The sequence below is a fragment of the Euprymna scolopes genome, chromosome 21 (genome assembly GCF_053919585.1).
Source record: "Euprymna scolopes isolate OS-2025 chromosome 21, ASM5391958v1, whole genome shotgun sequence".
Taxonomy (NCBI): Eukaryota; Metazoa; Mollusca; class Cephalopoda; order Sepiida; family Sepiolidae; genus Euprymna; species Euprymna scolopes.
This window is the reverse complement of record NC_136502.1, coordinates 57921660-57940815: the sequence shown is the minus strand read 5'-3', so window position 1 is coordinate 57940815 and position 19156 is coordinate 57921660. Positions and strand designations below refer to the sequence as shown.

Here is a 19156-nt window from a genome sequence, read left to right as displayed (position 1 = left end):
AAAATACATCCTAAAATACTCTTTAGATTTGGGACCGAGTTTGAAATAAAATTCAATTTAATTCTTCTAATTAGCTATGAATTGCAATTAAAGGAACAAGTCACCACTGTCTCTCACTTTGCTATCTATGTATTTCTCCCAATTCCTTTCATTCTATGTTAATTCAACCACTCTTTAATATTTCTTAATGTCTCTGTGAGCATTTTGAGAAAAAGGGATTCTCTCTTTTCAGTTAATTTAAATACAGTAAACATGTATGTAGGTAAGTTAACAACATAATAGGTTTCTTTATTTTGGACTTTTAGATATAAGTGGTGATTCATGAGTAAGAAACAATATTATTCATGAGGATAATAGAAATGTAGATTATTATTTTTATTTATGCAAGAATTACTTGAGATGTGTCATAGTTTATAAATTTTCAAATGAATCAATACTGGTAGTTGTTATCATCTAATGAGTTGTATGCGTGTCTTGCACATGTGTGTTGTAATAAATAAAGTGAACACATTATTTATTTCAGTTTCAAGTTCAAAGAAAACAAATATTTGGCATACAATCGTCTCTAAAACTATTAGGAATATTTAATTTTGTATTATACTTTAGATGATGCTAAAAGATCTCTTCTTCTGATATCAATGAAGTTCTGTAATACACACACACACACACACACACACACACACACACACACACACACACACACACACACACATCTTGGTAGAAGAACCATTCCAGGACAAGTATAAGCAATAAATATAGTATTAGTTTTAAAGTTTTTTTTGTTTTTGTAGTATATGGTACAGTTTTGATACCACTCCATAAATGGTAAAATTTACAAAAATAAATTAAAAAAATCTGCGCACTTTACTTAACCTGTTGCCTAGATACTACACATACATAGCTGTGCTCATGTGTGCACTGATCACTTAAACAAAATGTATTATTTAATATGACTGAAAATTCTATGTAGAGCAATTTTTTTATATAAAACTTGTTTTAAAAGTTTTGAGAGAAGAGTGCGATTTTGGGTGAGGACACCTCCTAAATGGTAAAGTTTACAAATGAAAGAAATAATCTGCCCATGTTATTAACCATGTTGCCTAAAATATATATTCCAAAATTCATAACAATCCATTCAGGAGATTATTTTATATATATATATATATATATATATATATATATATATATATATATATATATATATAATTATTTATTTCAACGTTGCTCAGTGCATGAGTAGATTCTTATAATGTCTCCACATGTTATGTTCATTTAAAAAGGCTATTAACATCCTAATTTTGTAAGGATTTTCTTCTTTTTTTGTTTTCATTTCATTCTTGTTGCTTTCTTGTATTGTCAGACAATCCCCATCTTCCAATGTGGAAATGGAAGCGTCTTCTGTCTCTACTACCACAACTGCAACCACTGACTCTACTACTTCTACCAATACTAGAACATTACACTCTTCCCCATCACCAGCACCACTTTTCTCTCAAGTGATTTCAAGACTACGAAAAGATTCTGGGGAATATGATTTGTTGATTGGTAATGCTGAATTTAACTCTAGTCAGGAGGAGAGTGATGATTATGATTTGGCCAATTCTGAATTTCAAACTATCGAAGGCGCTAATGAATTACAGAATTCTTTTGACTGCCAAAGGTTAGCAGCATGGCAGCCAGTTTGGATTGATTTTGCCAACTCAAACTTAAAAAAAATGAAAGATTGGTTTTTAAATAACCCATTTTATCAGTAAATGTTTGGCTTTTTAATTAAAAAAAAAAAAAAAAATTGCATTAAGATCCAATGAGTTTCTGGTCATCTTGCAGTATAGTTAAATCAAGAAATCATAAAAATAAAATAACAAATAATTATATATGGAATGTATCACTCTTTATCTGTTTGGCCACTCAAAGATAAGATTAAAGCAATTGTCAATTAGACAATGAATGTCACCATGAGAGGATTAGAACCAATGAGTTGAATAAGCATAACATTATTTAAGAGGAATTATCAACAAATATGTTTACATTGGACTTGAAGGCGACCATGTTGTAGTTGGTTTGGAAGCAACCTCATATTTTGTTCTATAGATGAGGTTCAAGTAAAGAAACTTTACAGTTCTGAATTTAGATTATGAATGATGATTAAGGATGATTGTATTATTTGGATTAATCAGACAATTGTTCTTATCTTGAGTGTTATCTGTATAACGTTCTGATCAATGTAACCTCTGACCTTCTTTAGGTGTAAAAGTTGTCATATTTGGCAAGGAGAAAAGGAAGTTAACTTTGCACTCCAAGTTTTTGTAATTTTGGATCTAGTTGAAAGTAAATTTACAAAAAATATAAAGTCAATAAAATTATCAGGCAAAAAAACAAACGGTGTATTTTTCTTAATTATTTATGATTAAAATTTTAATTAAATCAATTAACCATTTGTAAGTTCTTAGAAACTAAATTTACAAAAATAAGAGGGTGCTGGTGAAACCGTGTTAAATTGCGCATCTTCTGTTGTCAGTATTTTTTTTGTTTTTGTTTTTTAATAAGATGTTTTTTTATAAATTTTAATATATTATTATCTAGTGAGTGATATGAAAAAAAAGGAAAGGAAAAGAAAAGGATGAAGGGAAAATAGGGAAGGAGGAAACTCTATTGATTAGAGTTGATTCCTTTTTTTCTCCTTACCAAACATGGCAACTTTTACACTTCATGATCGCAAGTTACATTGATCAAAATGTTGTATGGATAACACTCAAGATGAGAATAATTGTTCAATTAATCCAAATAATATATAGAAACTTTGTTCATGGTTTTTGGTCTAGAAATAGAAAAGAATGTTCTTTGCTGTGGTTGTAGCTAGTTTATACCAAACGCAGTAGAATTTAATTATCTATAAACCTATATACTTTTAATGTACTGAAACTGTAAGTTTTTTAAATTTCAAAATTTATTATTAATGTTCATGTGGCTTATCATACTAAAGGCAAAATGGTTGATCATGCTAGGCCAGGAGCTTAAATTGAAAAAGTGTACTAGTTGGTAATAAATTAAAGTTTGGTGAAAGTTATTAGTTACTAGCCTCAGTGGCCGGCATTTGCTCAGGTGTTTGGAGGTGTAAAAAAAAAAAAAAAAGTGGCAGGCAGGCTCGAATCCGTGATGCGAAGGTAGAAAAGAAAGTGAAAAGAAAATCTGACGTCTTACCGCTACTCCATGACGCAACCGGAAGTTTAAAGCGTTCAAATTTAACGTAATCATTGCAAAAATGGCGTTGCTTTTAAACCTCCCACAAAAGCAAATTAGACACAAGGTCGTTTTTAATGTGGAGGAAAACTTGCTCCCCCAAAAGGGGGCACTCTAGCAGTATCCAAATAAATAGTAATTGTCTCAGTATGAAGGGTTTCCCCTACATTGACCAATTCGAGAACAGATACTACCCGGCCCGAAGGCCAGGCAGTTGCATTTCAATAGTTTTGCTTTATTTATACGAAAAAGACAAACACTGGAGATGACGGCATGGTGAAAATTTTGTTTAACTCAATCAAAAAAAAAGATAGAGACAATGTCCATTTGCGAATGCAAGATATTACGATCTGGGAAGTATGTGAAAACTTCTCCCGGAATCTAACCAATGCGAGAAGCCTGATGCGAAAAGCCTTTTGTCGACAAACACAAATGCTCACGTCCATTTGCTCTTTATATATTATATAATTATTTTTTTGGATTTCTTGGCTGTTAACTATAAGATTTTGAAGCTGAATGAAAAATATAACGCTTTGTGAAATTTTACTAGATCTGAAAGACAGATATTGACAAAATATATTTCTGTTTTTCGTAAACAAGTCAACCATTCTAATTTGTTAGTATTTTTTTTAAGAAAAGAACAAATTATTTCCTGACCTTTCGAAATTTGGAAGAATTTAAATTATTGAATAGAAAGCTAAAATTCTTAGCAAATCCTTATTTATTAAAAAATCTAAAATTTTGGAAGTCATTTATATGCAATCATTTTAATCGATTTAAAAAAAAAATTACTGCAATAAAAATATAGCTTTATAGTAATTTGGTTTAATTAATAATCTAATGACCAAACAATGTTCTCAAATTATTACATCATTATTTGATTTAACTTAAAAAATAAATAAATAAATAAAAAGCCTAGCTAAAAAAAAAAAAATAATTTTAAGCGAAATAAAAATGAAAGTAAAAGCACTCCCAGGAATGACTAGTGAAATGAAGAAGAAAATGACACAGCAGATGAATTTAAATATGAGTTAACATATTTAGCCTTATTTATAGATAATTTTCTCAACATCTACAAAACGATATTTTAGTTAAATCAGTGTCTATGATAAATGAAGTTAAGGAGCTTGTTGATTAATGGGGGGGGGGTTAAGCATGCAATCGGCCTGTTAAACCAGAAAGACATCCAATCAAATTTTGTAATATTTGAATTATTCGAACCACTGTTTTTATCATGGATGTTATTACCAAAATATTTCGTCCAATATAAATTCCAAACATTTTCACTTGCATCTTGTTGAACTCTGAAATCTGTATGGAATTTTGAACAAAACCTTCTATTTGATCCATGGGGAAGTTGGTTCTTGTTTCATCAGCAATAACAAAACTTTTGGATGCTTGGGACATATCCATAAATGTTTATTAAACTTGACAATTGAAACAGATTCATTTAAAATAGAACAGTACACAAAGTAAATGTTTAACTTTTGAAAGGAATGTTACAATTTATGTATGACAAATTAAGCAGTTATAACATATATTAATATAATATATTGAATGATTGATTTTTTTGTGAACCACGCAAAACATTTATTTCAATGACGTTCATAGATTATTTGGACTACTGTCCTCATCTTGAGTGTTATTCACACAACGTTTCGTCCAATGTAATCTCTGACTTTCTTCAGGTGTATCTTGTCAAACGCAAGAATGTTTCTATCGAACTCTGGAATTTGGACAGAATTTCAGAAACACGTTATGAAGTTCTACTCATGGAGGTAGCATGCTCTCATTCCATCAGTAATGATCAGGTAGAAATTATTCACAATTGTATTCTTTGTATCGCTCCGCTCTGAGTAATGAACTTTCAACTTCCAGAAGAGTGTTGCTTACAACTGAATTTCATCTAGTACTTTATCCATTATACCACAGGCTCTTGCAGAAAATTCTGGTATGAATTTTGAGAGCCTTAAACCTGTTTTTGTTTTTAGATGTAAAATCTTACTACTTATATATATATATATATATGTACATATATTATTTTATTTTTATTTTTTATAATAATAATCATCCAGTGTAGCCTTGAAGCTTCTTCAGATGTACCTTGTTGAACTCTGGAATCTGTACGAAATTCTGAACAGCACCGATGTGTGTCTGTGTATATATATATAAATAGTAGGAATGGTGATAATTCAACTTATCAATCCTCTCCTTATAGATTCAGAAAGATAATGATGTTCATTTTATGAAAAAGCTGACAAAAAAATTAACAAACCTTTCTTGTCTTAATTTACTGAATAGTAAAATAATAATTCTGTGTCAAAAAAGTGTTAAAACTCTTTTGGATCTTAAGATTTTTTTTTGTTTTTATTTCCCTTACCAATTTGCTGTTTTTTTTCTTTTCCCAATTTTCTGACAAAAATTCTCTCAAGAATTGAATTTTTAAAATTTTTTTCTTTACATTCATTCATTTTATTCATTCATTCATTAAAAATAAACAGCATAGTTAAAAGAAAATAAAGAATGATTGGAAAACGGACTAGCAAAAGAAAATATATTTAGATGGTGAAGTTACTTAGGTTGTCCAAAAATTTGTTTTTCACCTTGATGATATTATTAGAGCACAGGAAGGAGCTGATGCTCGTATGCTTAAAGATAGTATTGAATAGAATGAGTTCAGGAAACTTCTACTCTTACTAACCAGCAGAAGATTACCACTGTCAATCAAGAGAAAAGTCTATCAGACATGCATATGCAATGTAATGATATGAGAATAATATGATGGATATGTAATTTGAGCGTTAAAAACTGATGGTGTCAAAGGAAGATTAAATCTCCTCAGTATTACTAAGCACGTGCGTACAGAAAAATAGACTTCATTGCTTTGATAACGTTGATTGCTTGTGTTAGGTGATGTGGAACAGTTGAGGTAGCAGGACCAAGAAAAACATTGGAAGAAGTGATAAGAAGAGATTTGAGAAAAAAGGGGATAAATAAAGACCTGGACAGAGATAGGTTAATTTGGTAGTCAATTTCTAAGAGCCATCCTATGGATACTAAACTGAAAATGATGATAAATATTTCAGTGAAGAATGGTTTAAGCATTTAAATAATGTTTATTGGTATTTTTAAGATTTAAAATAATTTGTTTCAGTTCTTTAAAGCCATTTGCCGTTTTATAGCTGTAAAAAAAAAAATGTAACATCAACAATTAGTTTTTTTTTATTAAAAAACACCATCATGCTTACAGATTTTTATGTGACCTCATATTGCAAATATTATTAAAGTTTTTTTTCAAACCTATGACTATATTTGAAATTATTTCTTACCAATAATATATCTCCACACATACAATGTCAAGTGAATCCATATATATATTTATTTATTAAATAATTACTATAGAGTGGTTCAAGCAAACATGCCTATGCTCATCAGTTTAATTGAACGATTAAACTGATGAGCATAGATACATGTTGTACTTTATGCACAAACAGGCAAAGTATCATTTAGCTCTGTGAAACTACTGTTATGTATGTTCATATTATTGTGCAGTAATTATTAAATAACAAACATTATTATGTTCTTATATAAGTAAAGCACTCTGATAGACCATTCACAGACAGCTGTTTTGCCGTACTAGTGCCCTTTAGTGTGGCTAGACATGTTTTTTTTTTATGCTGAGATTGAAAACTGTGATCAGCATTCAAGAATTTTAACATTGTTACCAGTTCATTCCGATAGATTATAACACTTATGTTTGTTTACATTCATGCAACAGGTTAACCGGTTAACTGTATTCTATATAGTGGTCAGCCGTAGTCGAGGGCAACTCAAAGGCACCTTTTCATTAGCTACTACACCTTGAAAGTCACCTTATAATGCAGAAAGCAATAGGTATCAAGTACCTTTTTTGAGTCTTTGGTACGACTTTACCAAGGATTGAACCCATGTCTCCTAATCCATTTGCAAACATTCTAACTATTATGCTGAATGGGACAATTATAGAGCAGTAATATATATTGTTCATGAATTTTTCTCAACTTTTCTGTCAAGTATTTTCACTCTCCAATTCGTGTTTTTCCATCAGAATTAAAATTTTGGTTAATTTAGCATTTTTCTTTTATCATAACCTTTGTTTCTGATTTTATTATCAGATTTTAGGCTGTATTTTCTGTTTCTCTCTGATGATATAAATACAAAACGATGCATATGCCTTGCTATTCTTGATTTGTATCTGTTTTTGTTTTTTTGTTTTTTTTATACCTTTCTAACTTGTAAGTTTCGCTTTTAATGACTTCTTTTTAGGGATTCATCATTAACATAATGAATATTTTCAAAGATCATGGAATCAGTAATACATTTTTTCTTATACTAATGAGTTACACTTTATCAAGGTCAAAAACTACTCAAGAATAAGGGTTGAAATCCTATCATACCTTTGCGTTCAGTTTTGCACTAACAGCCTTGAGAAAAATATGAATCCTCCACCCCATCCTCAGCTATAGGTAAATAGCAACATGTGTTAAATGAATAATATACAATCATTTACAATTGATAATGTCTTGGCATTAAAAAATCCCAAAAGAGCTGATATGTCATAAAAAAAAAGACTGAATTATGAATCATCTGACTAGCTTACTGGTTTTCATTTTCTTCTACCATAAAATAATTTATTTTGTTTAAATTTCTTTAAAATATGTCTATTCCAGCTTGGTTGATTGTTAACAATGGTAACAAATTTAAATAATAATTTAAAATGCTGTGTCATGATTGTGTGTCTGTATTTAATAACCCAAAAACATTTTATGCAATAAAACTGACAAACTTTTTCAAAATTAATGATTACCTCCTCTCGGATTTGATAGTACCCATCTTAAATTATTTTCAGTTTGTAAGTTCATCACATTCAACATATCCATTTTATTTTAGAACAATGAAAACAAAGACATTCTTAATCCATTTCATTTATTTTTCATAAGCTTTTTTTATTTTTTTCCCCACCGACTGATCAGTTTTTTATGCTCTCCATTTAACTCTTATCATTGCATTTATAGTTATGTTGCAGACACATTAACACTAGCTGCATGTGATTTACCAACTGATACTCACCTAAAAACTGATAGTTACTAACTCTGCTTGAACAAACTTTATCATTAAATTTGCATGCTTGTGTGTTAGATTATAAAATATTTGAAGTTAATTGCTGTCATGGCTTATTTAGTTATTTTTTAATATATATATATATGAGGAAAAGTTTAAGTGTTGATTTTTGGAGCTTGATTTAAAATATTAATCTACTGAATTATATATATTACATTGGCGAGAGAGATCTAGTATTTATTTATAAAAATAAAAAAAATATGGTGAATGGCTCATGATTTCAATTATCATGCAGAAGTTATTTGTTTACTATTTGATTTAACTTGCATTTATCTTTTGGATATTGAGCACTTTACCAACTATGATCATTTGGATTTATTTATTCATTTATATCAAAATTTAGGATTAGAAATCTTGTATAATTCAAGGAAATTTAGAAAACGATGTTCAAGTTTGGGCCAGCTTTTATTTTGAATAGTTAAACATAAAAATGAATGAGTATTTAAAAAAAAACCTTAGAAATCCAAAAGCTTGAGAAAGCATTTTTTCATCTTTGAGACAAGGAGTCATTTAAACTGGTGCTTTTTCAAAAATAAAATAGACACATAAATAATGAGATGATTTGATGAATATTTTAAAAAAATGGTTGTGCATTTTTTTTTTGAGATTATTAAATGCAGACAGCTTTGGTTCACAAAATGTACATTCCATGTGCATTTTTTAATCTGTCCTAAGTCAGTGCAAAATTGACATGAAATGGGATTCAGCTGTGGTTAGTGCACAATCTGCTACACTTGGAGAAAAAGTTTTTTTTATATGTAACATTATAAAACTTGTTTATTTATTCCATCATTTTTCCAGTATAAAATATGTAAAAGTATCATGAAAATTGTATGTGGCTTGAAGTTTTTATAGTAGCCATTGCTTTGTTTAACTTGTTACTAATTGTTTTTTTTAGTCTTGTTTTGTTAATGTTTCATTAACATCTTTAAAAAATTAAAGAAATTTATCAAAAATGTTATTCTTTTTTATAGTATTATCTTTCGGCTATCCATAATGTAAATAATGCTTTTTGTGATCTTAATATATATATAAAGGAAGAGCATTATAATGATTGAATAAAATATGCATTTTTTAATCAGTCATGACGTTTGGTTTTGTGCTGTGCACAATTCATCAGATAACTAAAATACTTTTTGATGCTTTGTTTACTTGGTGCAAATAAGGAACAAAATCATGTTAGAATCATCTAATGAAATCACCAAAAACTATATTAAGCATTTGATGAATTATTTTTAGCATGAAATCAATGGTTATGATTGATTTAAAAAGAATGTTCTTTATTCAATTATTATTATTATGATATAACATAAAGTTATCTTGGAGTTTCATTTGTAATGATTGTACCATATTATTGGCAATATAATAACATATTTTGCTACAATTTATTTGGTTGCATGCAGTGAAGTCATTTTAGCTTTTAATTTTCATTTGTTTGAACATACGATGAATAACTCCAATTATCTATCCCATTATCAATCTAAAATGATTGCTGATTTTTATACTTAAGTGATTATAAAAAAAATTCGGATGGACTAAATAATTTAAGTTTGTAGTGATTATTATATTGCTAATAACTTGGTGCAACATTAACAAATGAAAATTGGCTAGTTAGAAACAAATTTACAATTGTCAGCAAACACGCTATTTGAGTTTAGCTTTGATAACCAACAAGATAAGATTATATGTTAGATTGAAAATTATTAATTACTATTACATTGTTTATATAGTATGAAAATGATGTTTTATGTTTCAGAAACATTATCTGAATAATGCATAATACTGTAATATTTAATAATACATAACATGTAACAATATTTGATAATATGTAATAATATTTAATAATACATTATCTGTAATAATATTTAATTCATATACTGTATGCATTACATTCTATAAAAGTTATCTCTGACTATTTGGAGATTGTTGACATAATTGCAATTGTAGAAAATTAATTCCTTATTTTATATTCCATTCAAATAAACCAACAGAACTCTAGTCTTTTTCCATATCTTTTGTATATTCTTACAAGTACTCCTGTTTCCTTGCTGATGGAATAAAATAAAATCCCAATTGAGATTATAATGGTTTTATAACATAAATGTGCCATAAGTGCCAATATATGTGGGGGTTCTTCCATTTTGTTCTTAAGCTGTTATTTTCCATTTTGTTACCTTCAGCCGCCAGATGTCGGGGACCTCGTCAGCCGTGACGTCCACTCAACAACAACAGCAGCAGCAGCAGCAACAAATTAATAGCCAGAGTTATGTGCAAAACGCGTATCCCCAAGTACAGTCCCATTATCAGGAGATACCAACACATGCTCCTCAGACTGCATCTACTGCTACACGTGAACTAGACGAGTTGATGGCTTCACTTTCAGAATTTCGGGTGAGTTGATTATTTTACTTACTAATATTTATTTATTCAGATTTGCAGCACATATCAAGAATTATGTAGCCATCTATATTAAGTAATAATGTGTGTATGTGTGTAGAACTCTTCTACAGTCCACATCACTGGACCGAGCATGACCAAACCTGGCATGATGATGATCCCCCACCTAAAGATGGTGTACACCATTTTCAAGGTCTAGGTCAAAAGTTAAGGTCTGCGCTTGGGTACCCATGAAATGGGTACTCGAACATACGACAAAGTTTTGTGTGAAGTGCGGGTATCTTTTGTAGTATATATATGATTTCTATGTATAGTTAATATTTACGTCCTCAAAATCAATGTTCAGGTAACTTAGATATATGATGATATAATTGGTTTCAGCAATAATAGTTTTATAAATTAAATTTATTAATTTAACTTCAGATATCTGGAATTTATCAATGATATGAATACACACATTGACCAGGTGTTAAATGCGATCAACTCTTTCGACAGAATCTGGAAAGCTGCTGTCTAGAATAAGACAAAATTCCTAGTTTTCATGGTATTAGTTGAAACCATCCTACACTATGGATGAGACACTTAGACATTAATTGAAGACTTGAAATAAAGGATTTCATATTGCCAATGTTTTATTCTTGATTTATGCCAACATCATCTTATTCTCATGCTCACAACTTTTTGACAGTTTTTTCTATTTTTTCCGATCGCTGATGGCATTTTCTAAATTGGTTTTGTGCTTATGCATTCTTTCTTTTCTATCAATAAAACAAAAAGGTTTTTCAATTCAACTCTTAACAGCATTTCAAAAGGGTATTACAAATTAACTTACCTTTAATCACCTCATTTTTGTAACAAAAATTCATCCGGTCATTATCAGCATCACTTCCTGCTAGTTAGCACCCAAGCACCATTATTATTCCTATTATTTGTAGAACTGTATATGGAATAATCATATTAACACACCAGTTCCTGTTAAATCACCAACATCTTGAGCATTCTGATGTGCCTAGTTCTTTGTCTCAAGTCCTGTGCATCTCTGGAAGGTCCACCTTCTGACTCTTTAAGAAGGGGTTAGTTTATTTCTAATCATCTGAGGCACCTCTACCAGCTAATGCCAATGGGGATACCCAGGCAATTTTTGTTCGACTAGAGTGCTCTTTTTCTAGAGTGTGACTTTCCAAATCTCACTTACCTAACCTCGTGTTTAATCTTCCTGCTATGGAAAGCAGATAAATAATACCTTGACTCACGAGTTCCTGTTAGATCATCAACATTTAGCCTAGTCAGTACAAAATGGGTGACCATTTAGAAATACCAGGTGCTGTATGTGGACTCTCTGCTTATCCTAACATTGTTTCTAGTTATCTTGGACTCCTTGTCACTAGACTCAAGCAATGCTGGTTTAGGAAAGGGGTATGTTGGAGATTGCACAACCTTTACTTCACAATACTCCTAATGCAGGAATTTTTATAGAGGTTACCCATTGTCTCTCCAGATTAACTAAAGGCCTATTGTATTATTACTGTGTCTATCTCTACATTGTATTATTACTGTGTCTATCTCTACATTGTGTTATTACTTTATCTATCTCTACATTGTATTATTACTTTGTCTATCTCTACATTGTATTATTACTTTATCTATCTCTACATTGTATTATTACTTTATCTATCTCTACATTGTATTATTACTTTATCTATCTCTACATTGTATTATTACTTTATCTATCTCTACATTGTATTATTACTTTATCTATCTCTACATTGTATTATTACTTTATCTATCTCTACATTGTATTATTACTTTGTCTATCTCTACATATGTAGTCTCATTACAAGTGTTCACCTAGGTATATTTTACATAGTCTATCTACATGCCAAGTTTAATTGAAATCCAAACAGTACTTTCTTAATCTACGATAGAAAAGACAGACATATTAATTTAAGTTATATGGACGAGTAATTATAAAAAAATAATAAGTAAATGATTTTGATTTGAGAAGAGCTTACTTTTCTTTCAGAATAATTACAATTGTTTTTGTTTGCTTTTGGCGCGATATGGTGAAAGAAGTTAATCTTCGAGGCATAAAAGTAAACTCCTTTGTTCTAGGATGAGATATAAGAGCTCCGTTCACTCCTTAGTGCGTTGTTCATGGTGTTGAGTGGTTTTTCTCATTTTATCAATTTTCACTGAATAATAAGGTTACTGTTGATGCAGCATCATTCGCTCTCTAAATAAACTTAAGAAAACAATTTCTGGATGAGTTTTAAAATGTCAACCTGTCTTATTTCAAATGATAAGAATCTGTAGGATACAGTTTACATCAAGACGTGAACATCTCAACAAGAATAAAGCTTTGTACTTTAATCAACCAGTACAGTTAATTATAGTTCTGAGCATGAATATATATACTGCAGACACCTTGTGCAGACCAGCTATCTTTTTATGAGTAAACGAGATATGAATTTACTCAAAGAAGGTATTTAACTTTTCCATGCATCATTTTTTATAGAAATTCTACACACCTGATCTAAATTATTTCTGAACCATGTGCCTTCAAATTGAGATGACTTTCAAAAAGGTCTGTAATGACTAATAATGGAGGTGAAACATATCCCCCAATGTCTCTGACTCTCACAAAGCAAATATAATTAATCAAATCAAAATTTATGATAATTTATGACAACTTTTCTATTTTTTTTTTTTTTTTTTTTTTTTTTGTGAAATGACAGCATACATCCTTAAGAAAAAGTAAGAAGGAAAATAAGGAGAGAAAAAGAAGCGGGGATGCTAGAATTTAACAAGAAAGGTTTATGTGAATTAATTATTCTCTTATGTGTGAATATTGCCACGTTTCTTTTAAAGTCAAATATGAGCATTTTAACAAAAGGAAACAAATATTGTAGACATAATATTCTATGAACTCTTAAATGTCAAAAAACAGTCTGAGCAACATTTCTGTTTTTTGATTGGAGTAATAAAAAGAAGAAAAAGGAATATAAAATTAAATGTGTTTATTAAATGAATATTGGATGCATATTTGTTTTTCATCCGGACTATGACGTGTTATACACCAGTGAAGCTTTTTATAAAAGTTTTGTAAATTCTGTATACCATAAATCTATATATTTATAAAAACTGTCAAAAACATTTGTTTGTGAAACAAATGTTCTTGTTAGGCGATTTATGAAATCATATAAAATACAATATAATCATTTTTTAAATCTAATTTCTGAATGAAAAACTTTAAATGAGTACAAATTTTGCATACTTTTCTTGAAGCTTGATGATGTTCAAAATTGAGTCATGACTTCACTAAAAAAATGCATACAAACACGATTCTTCAGAAATTAGTGTTCCACAATGAATGTTTCTTTTTTTTAAGTTATTGACAAAAATATTTTAAGAGTTCAAAAACGGTATTTTAAATCTGATTCATATACTTGATCCTAATAAGAATATTTAACTATAAATTTGTTTAGTATTATTATTTCTGATATATGATGGTTGTTAAATAGATAAATATAGTTATCAATGGGAAAATCTAGAATCGATGATGAATGCCAGCAAGATCAATATAGTCATATGCAGATTTCCCAATGACTCTTACATCAGTATATACAGAAACAAGCAAATGTCGGGATTCATATTGAAAGCTAGTGTTACATAAGAATTGTCCTAGATAAATGCCATTGTAACGGTTGAGAAGTTCATTATTTTCAGTAAGCTGTGAACTAAAATATTAACCTTTGTGTTTCTATGTCTGTGTGCATTATACCTTTTGTGGTCCAGTTTAATTTTAGATAACTGTTGATCTTACAAAAGAGTACATTCATCCCTTTTGACAGGTTTTATATTTCATCCTGCTGAATGTGTAGCCACCCTCCTTATAAGATGAAGCTAGTGAAGAAACCAGTTTAGTTGCCAATAGTGCATAGATATGCAGTCATATGTACATATAAAAGCTCTTTTCAGTCTCATGAGATTTTTTCATTGTAATGAATATAATGAAGCAAAAATGACACAATCACTAACTGCATCTCCTCTGAACTGACATTTCTTGATTCCAATGACAAGGAAATACAAAAAAATATTTACAAAACACTGATACACTATTTCATTGAATTGATATAATGTGTGTGTAAACTCTTGAACCAGCATTGCTTCATTCCAGTGACAAAGAGAAGTCTAGTTCAATTAGAAATAATTTTGACATGCGATAAGCAAAGAAAAACTGATGTTATTTCAGAGTTTTCTTTTTCCTAGACTAGTTTGCACAACCAAGGTTTGAGAGTCTAGTCTACTCTGCTATTTAGTCTATAGTATTCTTCTTTTTTTTTCAAGGGTATTAATGAAAGTGACATCAGTTTTATGACAAAGATTAAAATTAAGATATAATGATGCTAAACCTTATGTTTAGAATCTGTATTCCAATTTTAATCAATATCCATTTTTTAATTTTGTTTCTAGAAAATGTCTAAAATGTAAGGCTTAATAAGAAGAAATATAAATTCAAGGAATCTTGCATAAAAAATGTCTAATAACTATGGACCAAATTCAGTGAAAATCTAATATATTTGAATTTTCAAATGGGAGCTTGTGTTCATATTATGCCTCCTGAAATCTTAGAAATACTTAAAAGAAACTGAAATTGGGAGAATATTAATTGATATTTAATACCAAAATGTTACTCCATTGGATAAAATGGATGATTATTAAACATAATTCACAATTAGACCTCTTACGTTTAGCAGCTGTGTTCCAAAAATCATAGTGATCAGTTAATTATTTCCTCTTAACTTTTCTTTATTGTTCTGATATAATAAGGTTATGTATAACTTTTATTCATTATCTTTTCATTTAATACTATTAATAAACACACACACACACAAACACACACTATATATATATATATATATATATATATATATATATATATATATATATATATATAAACACAAACATATGTCATGATTTTGAATTGGTGCTACATTATATATTTAGAGAAACATCCTTAAATAGTTTACCTAATTTTTTGTTTTTGGTATTACAAAACTGAGAATAATATAATCAGCTCAGTGTTCTCTGTGGTGAGAGGCTTCTACCCACCCAGTCTTCTCCCTGAAACAGCTGACCCCCTTGAGTCACTTCCTCCTCTCTAAGCCTTTTCATCCTTGACTCCTTGGCTACTGCTAGTTACCGATATGTCTTCTCAGAGGAAGAAGAAGACTAAGAAAGCTGATAATTGGTCTAGCACACATTCCAGCAAACATTGCTGTCTTCAGTCTCTCTGACTGGCCTGCACATACAGTAAAAGTGTTGAACGAGGGCAGCCGGGTGGGGTTGCAAAGCAAACGGTGGTGGTGCTTTTGCTTTGCCTTAGCTTTACAGTGTTCGCTTCTTTTGCCCTCCTGATTTTACCAAAACTCTGGCAAAAGAGTATGTGAAGGAGATTGTGCGCAAAATAAAGGAATCCCAGATGATAAACAAAGTCATTTAAAAAAGGAAAAAAAAAAAAAAAGATGGATGATGCTTACAATGTTCCCCTTGCATTAATGGTGAGTTTCTTTCATTCAGAAGATTAACTGCTTTCAGATAATTTTACTATACATATTTCTATGAAGGTGTATGCTGTAGATGCATCTGCATACATATATATTTGTCTATAAATGTATGTGCATATATGTGTAGATTGTGTCTATGTATATATAGGTATGCCTATCTATTTATTTATCTATCTCTATATATACGTATGTGTATATGTGTGCGTGTATGTATGTGTATATGTGTGTGTGCATGTATATATGTCTATTTGTATATATGTGTACATATATGTGCAAATATGCACACATTAGGGGCTATAGAAATAAGAAATATCTATAAAATAAATCGTAATAAAAAAAATGGAAATTCACGTTTTTAACTGCTCAATACATGTAAATATACTGCAATGATATAAATTCATATAAATGAGCAAGCCATAATCATCAGTCCACCTTCAATTTTACCTGATTTGGTAAAAACCAAGTAGTGAACTCATATATATATATATATATAGGTGATTAATTGGAATTGGAAAAATCAGGACTTTTGTGTGTATTGCAATCAGAAAAATTAGTGCCTATTTTCCAATGCCAAAAACGATTCCTTTAATTATCTTATTTGATTTTGTTCAAAACAAAATCCTCCATTGCTGGTAGTAATAATGAAATAATAAATATTAATTTTTTTTCAAGTGAAAATGTATTCTTTTATGTAAACAAAGAATATCTTTACTAAAGTTATAGCATTAAGTACTAAAAAAAAAATGCATGAATTTGTTTTTTCATTTTTTTTATGAAAATAAAGCATCGTAGATATTAACAATTAAAAATTGTTTTTTTATATTTTAGGAAGATTATGAAAAAAAGTTTCTAAAGTTTGTGTTATCAATATAATGCAAAAAATTTTATTTTTTTTCCGAACTAATGATATTATCATTGAATTAAGTTTATTCAATATTTTCAACAAAATATACAATTGCAAAAGATATTTCATGTGATTTTAATAACAATTGTTTCTGCCTATTTTTTCAATCTACACATTTGTAGTATAATAAATTTACCAAACATTCACAAAAAGGCTTCATCAGTGCATAACGCTCCAGTCAGATGCCTTTTTGAATTAACATATGATTATATCATGCTAAATTATTATTGAGGTAATATATAAGCCTTTGTACAAACTTTATATAAGAGTATAAAGAATATTTCCACAGAAATATATATATATATATATATATATATATATATTTTTTTTATTCATATATATAAAAGCCTGATGAATTCTAGTGTGGATGAAACACGGAATATTCTGTGTTGCTTAATGGCTATATATATTTTATAACTTTATATATATATATATATATATATATATATATATATATATATATATACACACATATATTTGTGTGCATATTTCATTGGTTTTCCAATTCTCAGATTTGCTTTTTGAGAGCATACTGTGTGTTAAGAATTTCAACTAACTTTCATATTTGTTTATTAATATTGTTAAAAATATCTCATCTGTGAAACATGTTATAATGGGATTGCATACTGTCTGGCTGAAACATGCATGCCTTTAAATTGTCTGTCAATAAATATTTGCTGTACATGTCAATAATAAAATTTTGTTCATCATATTCAATCCACTCATAATATTCTTCATCATTCAACTGAGACATTCTCTTTCATTAACCCTTATTTTTGAATGAATTTCTTTTTATCGTAATGAGATCCATAGCATCACAGATTTATAATCTCCTCTCCTCCCTGCCCTCATGATCAAATAAATATAAGATAGTTCTGTAAAAGAAGACAATTCAATTTGACCAACATAATGCATTTTGTAGTAACACGTTATTATGATTATCTCTTTGTACCTATTTGGAATTTTTTTTGTTTGTTTTCCGTTGGTCTTATTTTTATGCATATGAATTAATAATATGAGTAATATCTTACTACAAAGTGTGTTGTGATGAAATGTGTTCTTTTATGGAACTAGTTGATTTGTCACTAGCAGGATCTGTTAACTGGCGTTCCCCGCTGGAAGCCCCCCCCCTTTCCTCACAATAATGTAAACTACAGTTATTGGTGGTGGCCACTGCCGTCTCTGAACAATTGTGGACACTTACAGCTATGGCTGAAATTAAATAACCTAGCTTTGGCTGGTAATAAGTGTTGGTTTAGGACGATAACATGCAGGTGCTGTTCGAATTTAAAAAAGCAATTAAGGGAATGTGTAAATCGGTATGAATTGATAAAATCATGAAAAATGGCCCATTAGAATAATAATGGAAAGTATTAACAGAAGTTTTAGAGGTTAGGGTTCTCACTGTATATGAACTGTTTAGTGTGATCAAAATCATTGGCAGCAGTCCTAGCTGTTTCCGTTAGTTGTTCAAGTCTTCTTCTTCTTTTCAATTCTTCCACCAATAGTATTAAAGTAAGTTCCAGTTTTATATCGTCATTTTTTAACATGTAAAGCAAAACAATTGTGACTTTTTTTCACTTCACTTCTTGGAGTATTGTCATGTTAAGAATGGTGTTTGGAATAGACATCCTAAACTCCCCATGTTGCTTTCACAATAGACACCCCCAACATCCCCATGTAAAGAACGGCTTTCAACGTAGATAATCCCTTGGTTGGAGGGGAATAATTCCCCCAAATTTAACCATGATAATTGTTGTCATTTTACCCACCTGCAAATGCTAAAAAAAAAAAAAAAAATTGGGAGGTGACAGTGTCGGTAGGAGAAAAGTAGATTTGATTATTGCGTATGCATACAAACCTAGCAGCCAGTGAATTACAGTGCATA

At 29.7% G+C, this 19156-nt stretch overlaps 1 protein-coding gene across 6 annotated transcripts in view; it reads left to right on the top strand.

Moving 5' to 3' along the window:
• LOC145242393 (uncharacterized) overlaps window positions 1–19156 on the top strand; it is a 717261-nt gene that overhangs the window by 664602 nt on the left and 33503 nt on the right. For 3 of the 6 annotated variants that reach the window (XM_080105416.1, XM_080105415.1, XM_080105418.1), the window contains 2 exons: window positions 1361–1660; window positions 10581–10791. In XM_080105416.1, the coding sequence (XP_079961542.1) occupies window positions 1361–1660; window positions 10581–10791 (511 nt within the window). The remainder of the gene's footprint in view (window positions 1–1360; window positions 1661–10580; window positions 10792–19156) is intronic. The other 3 variants (XM_080105420.1, XM_080105417.1, XM_080105419.1) reach the window with 1 other exon arrangement.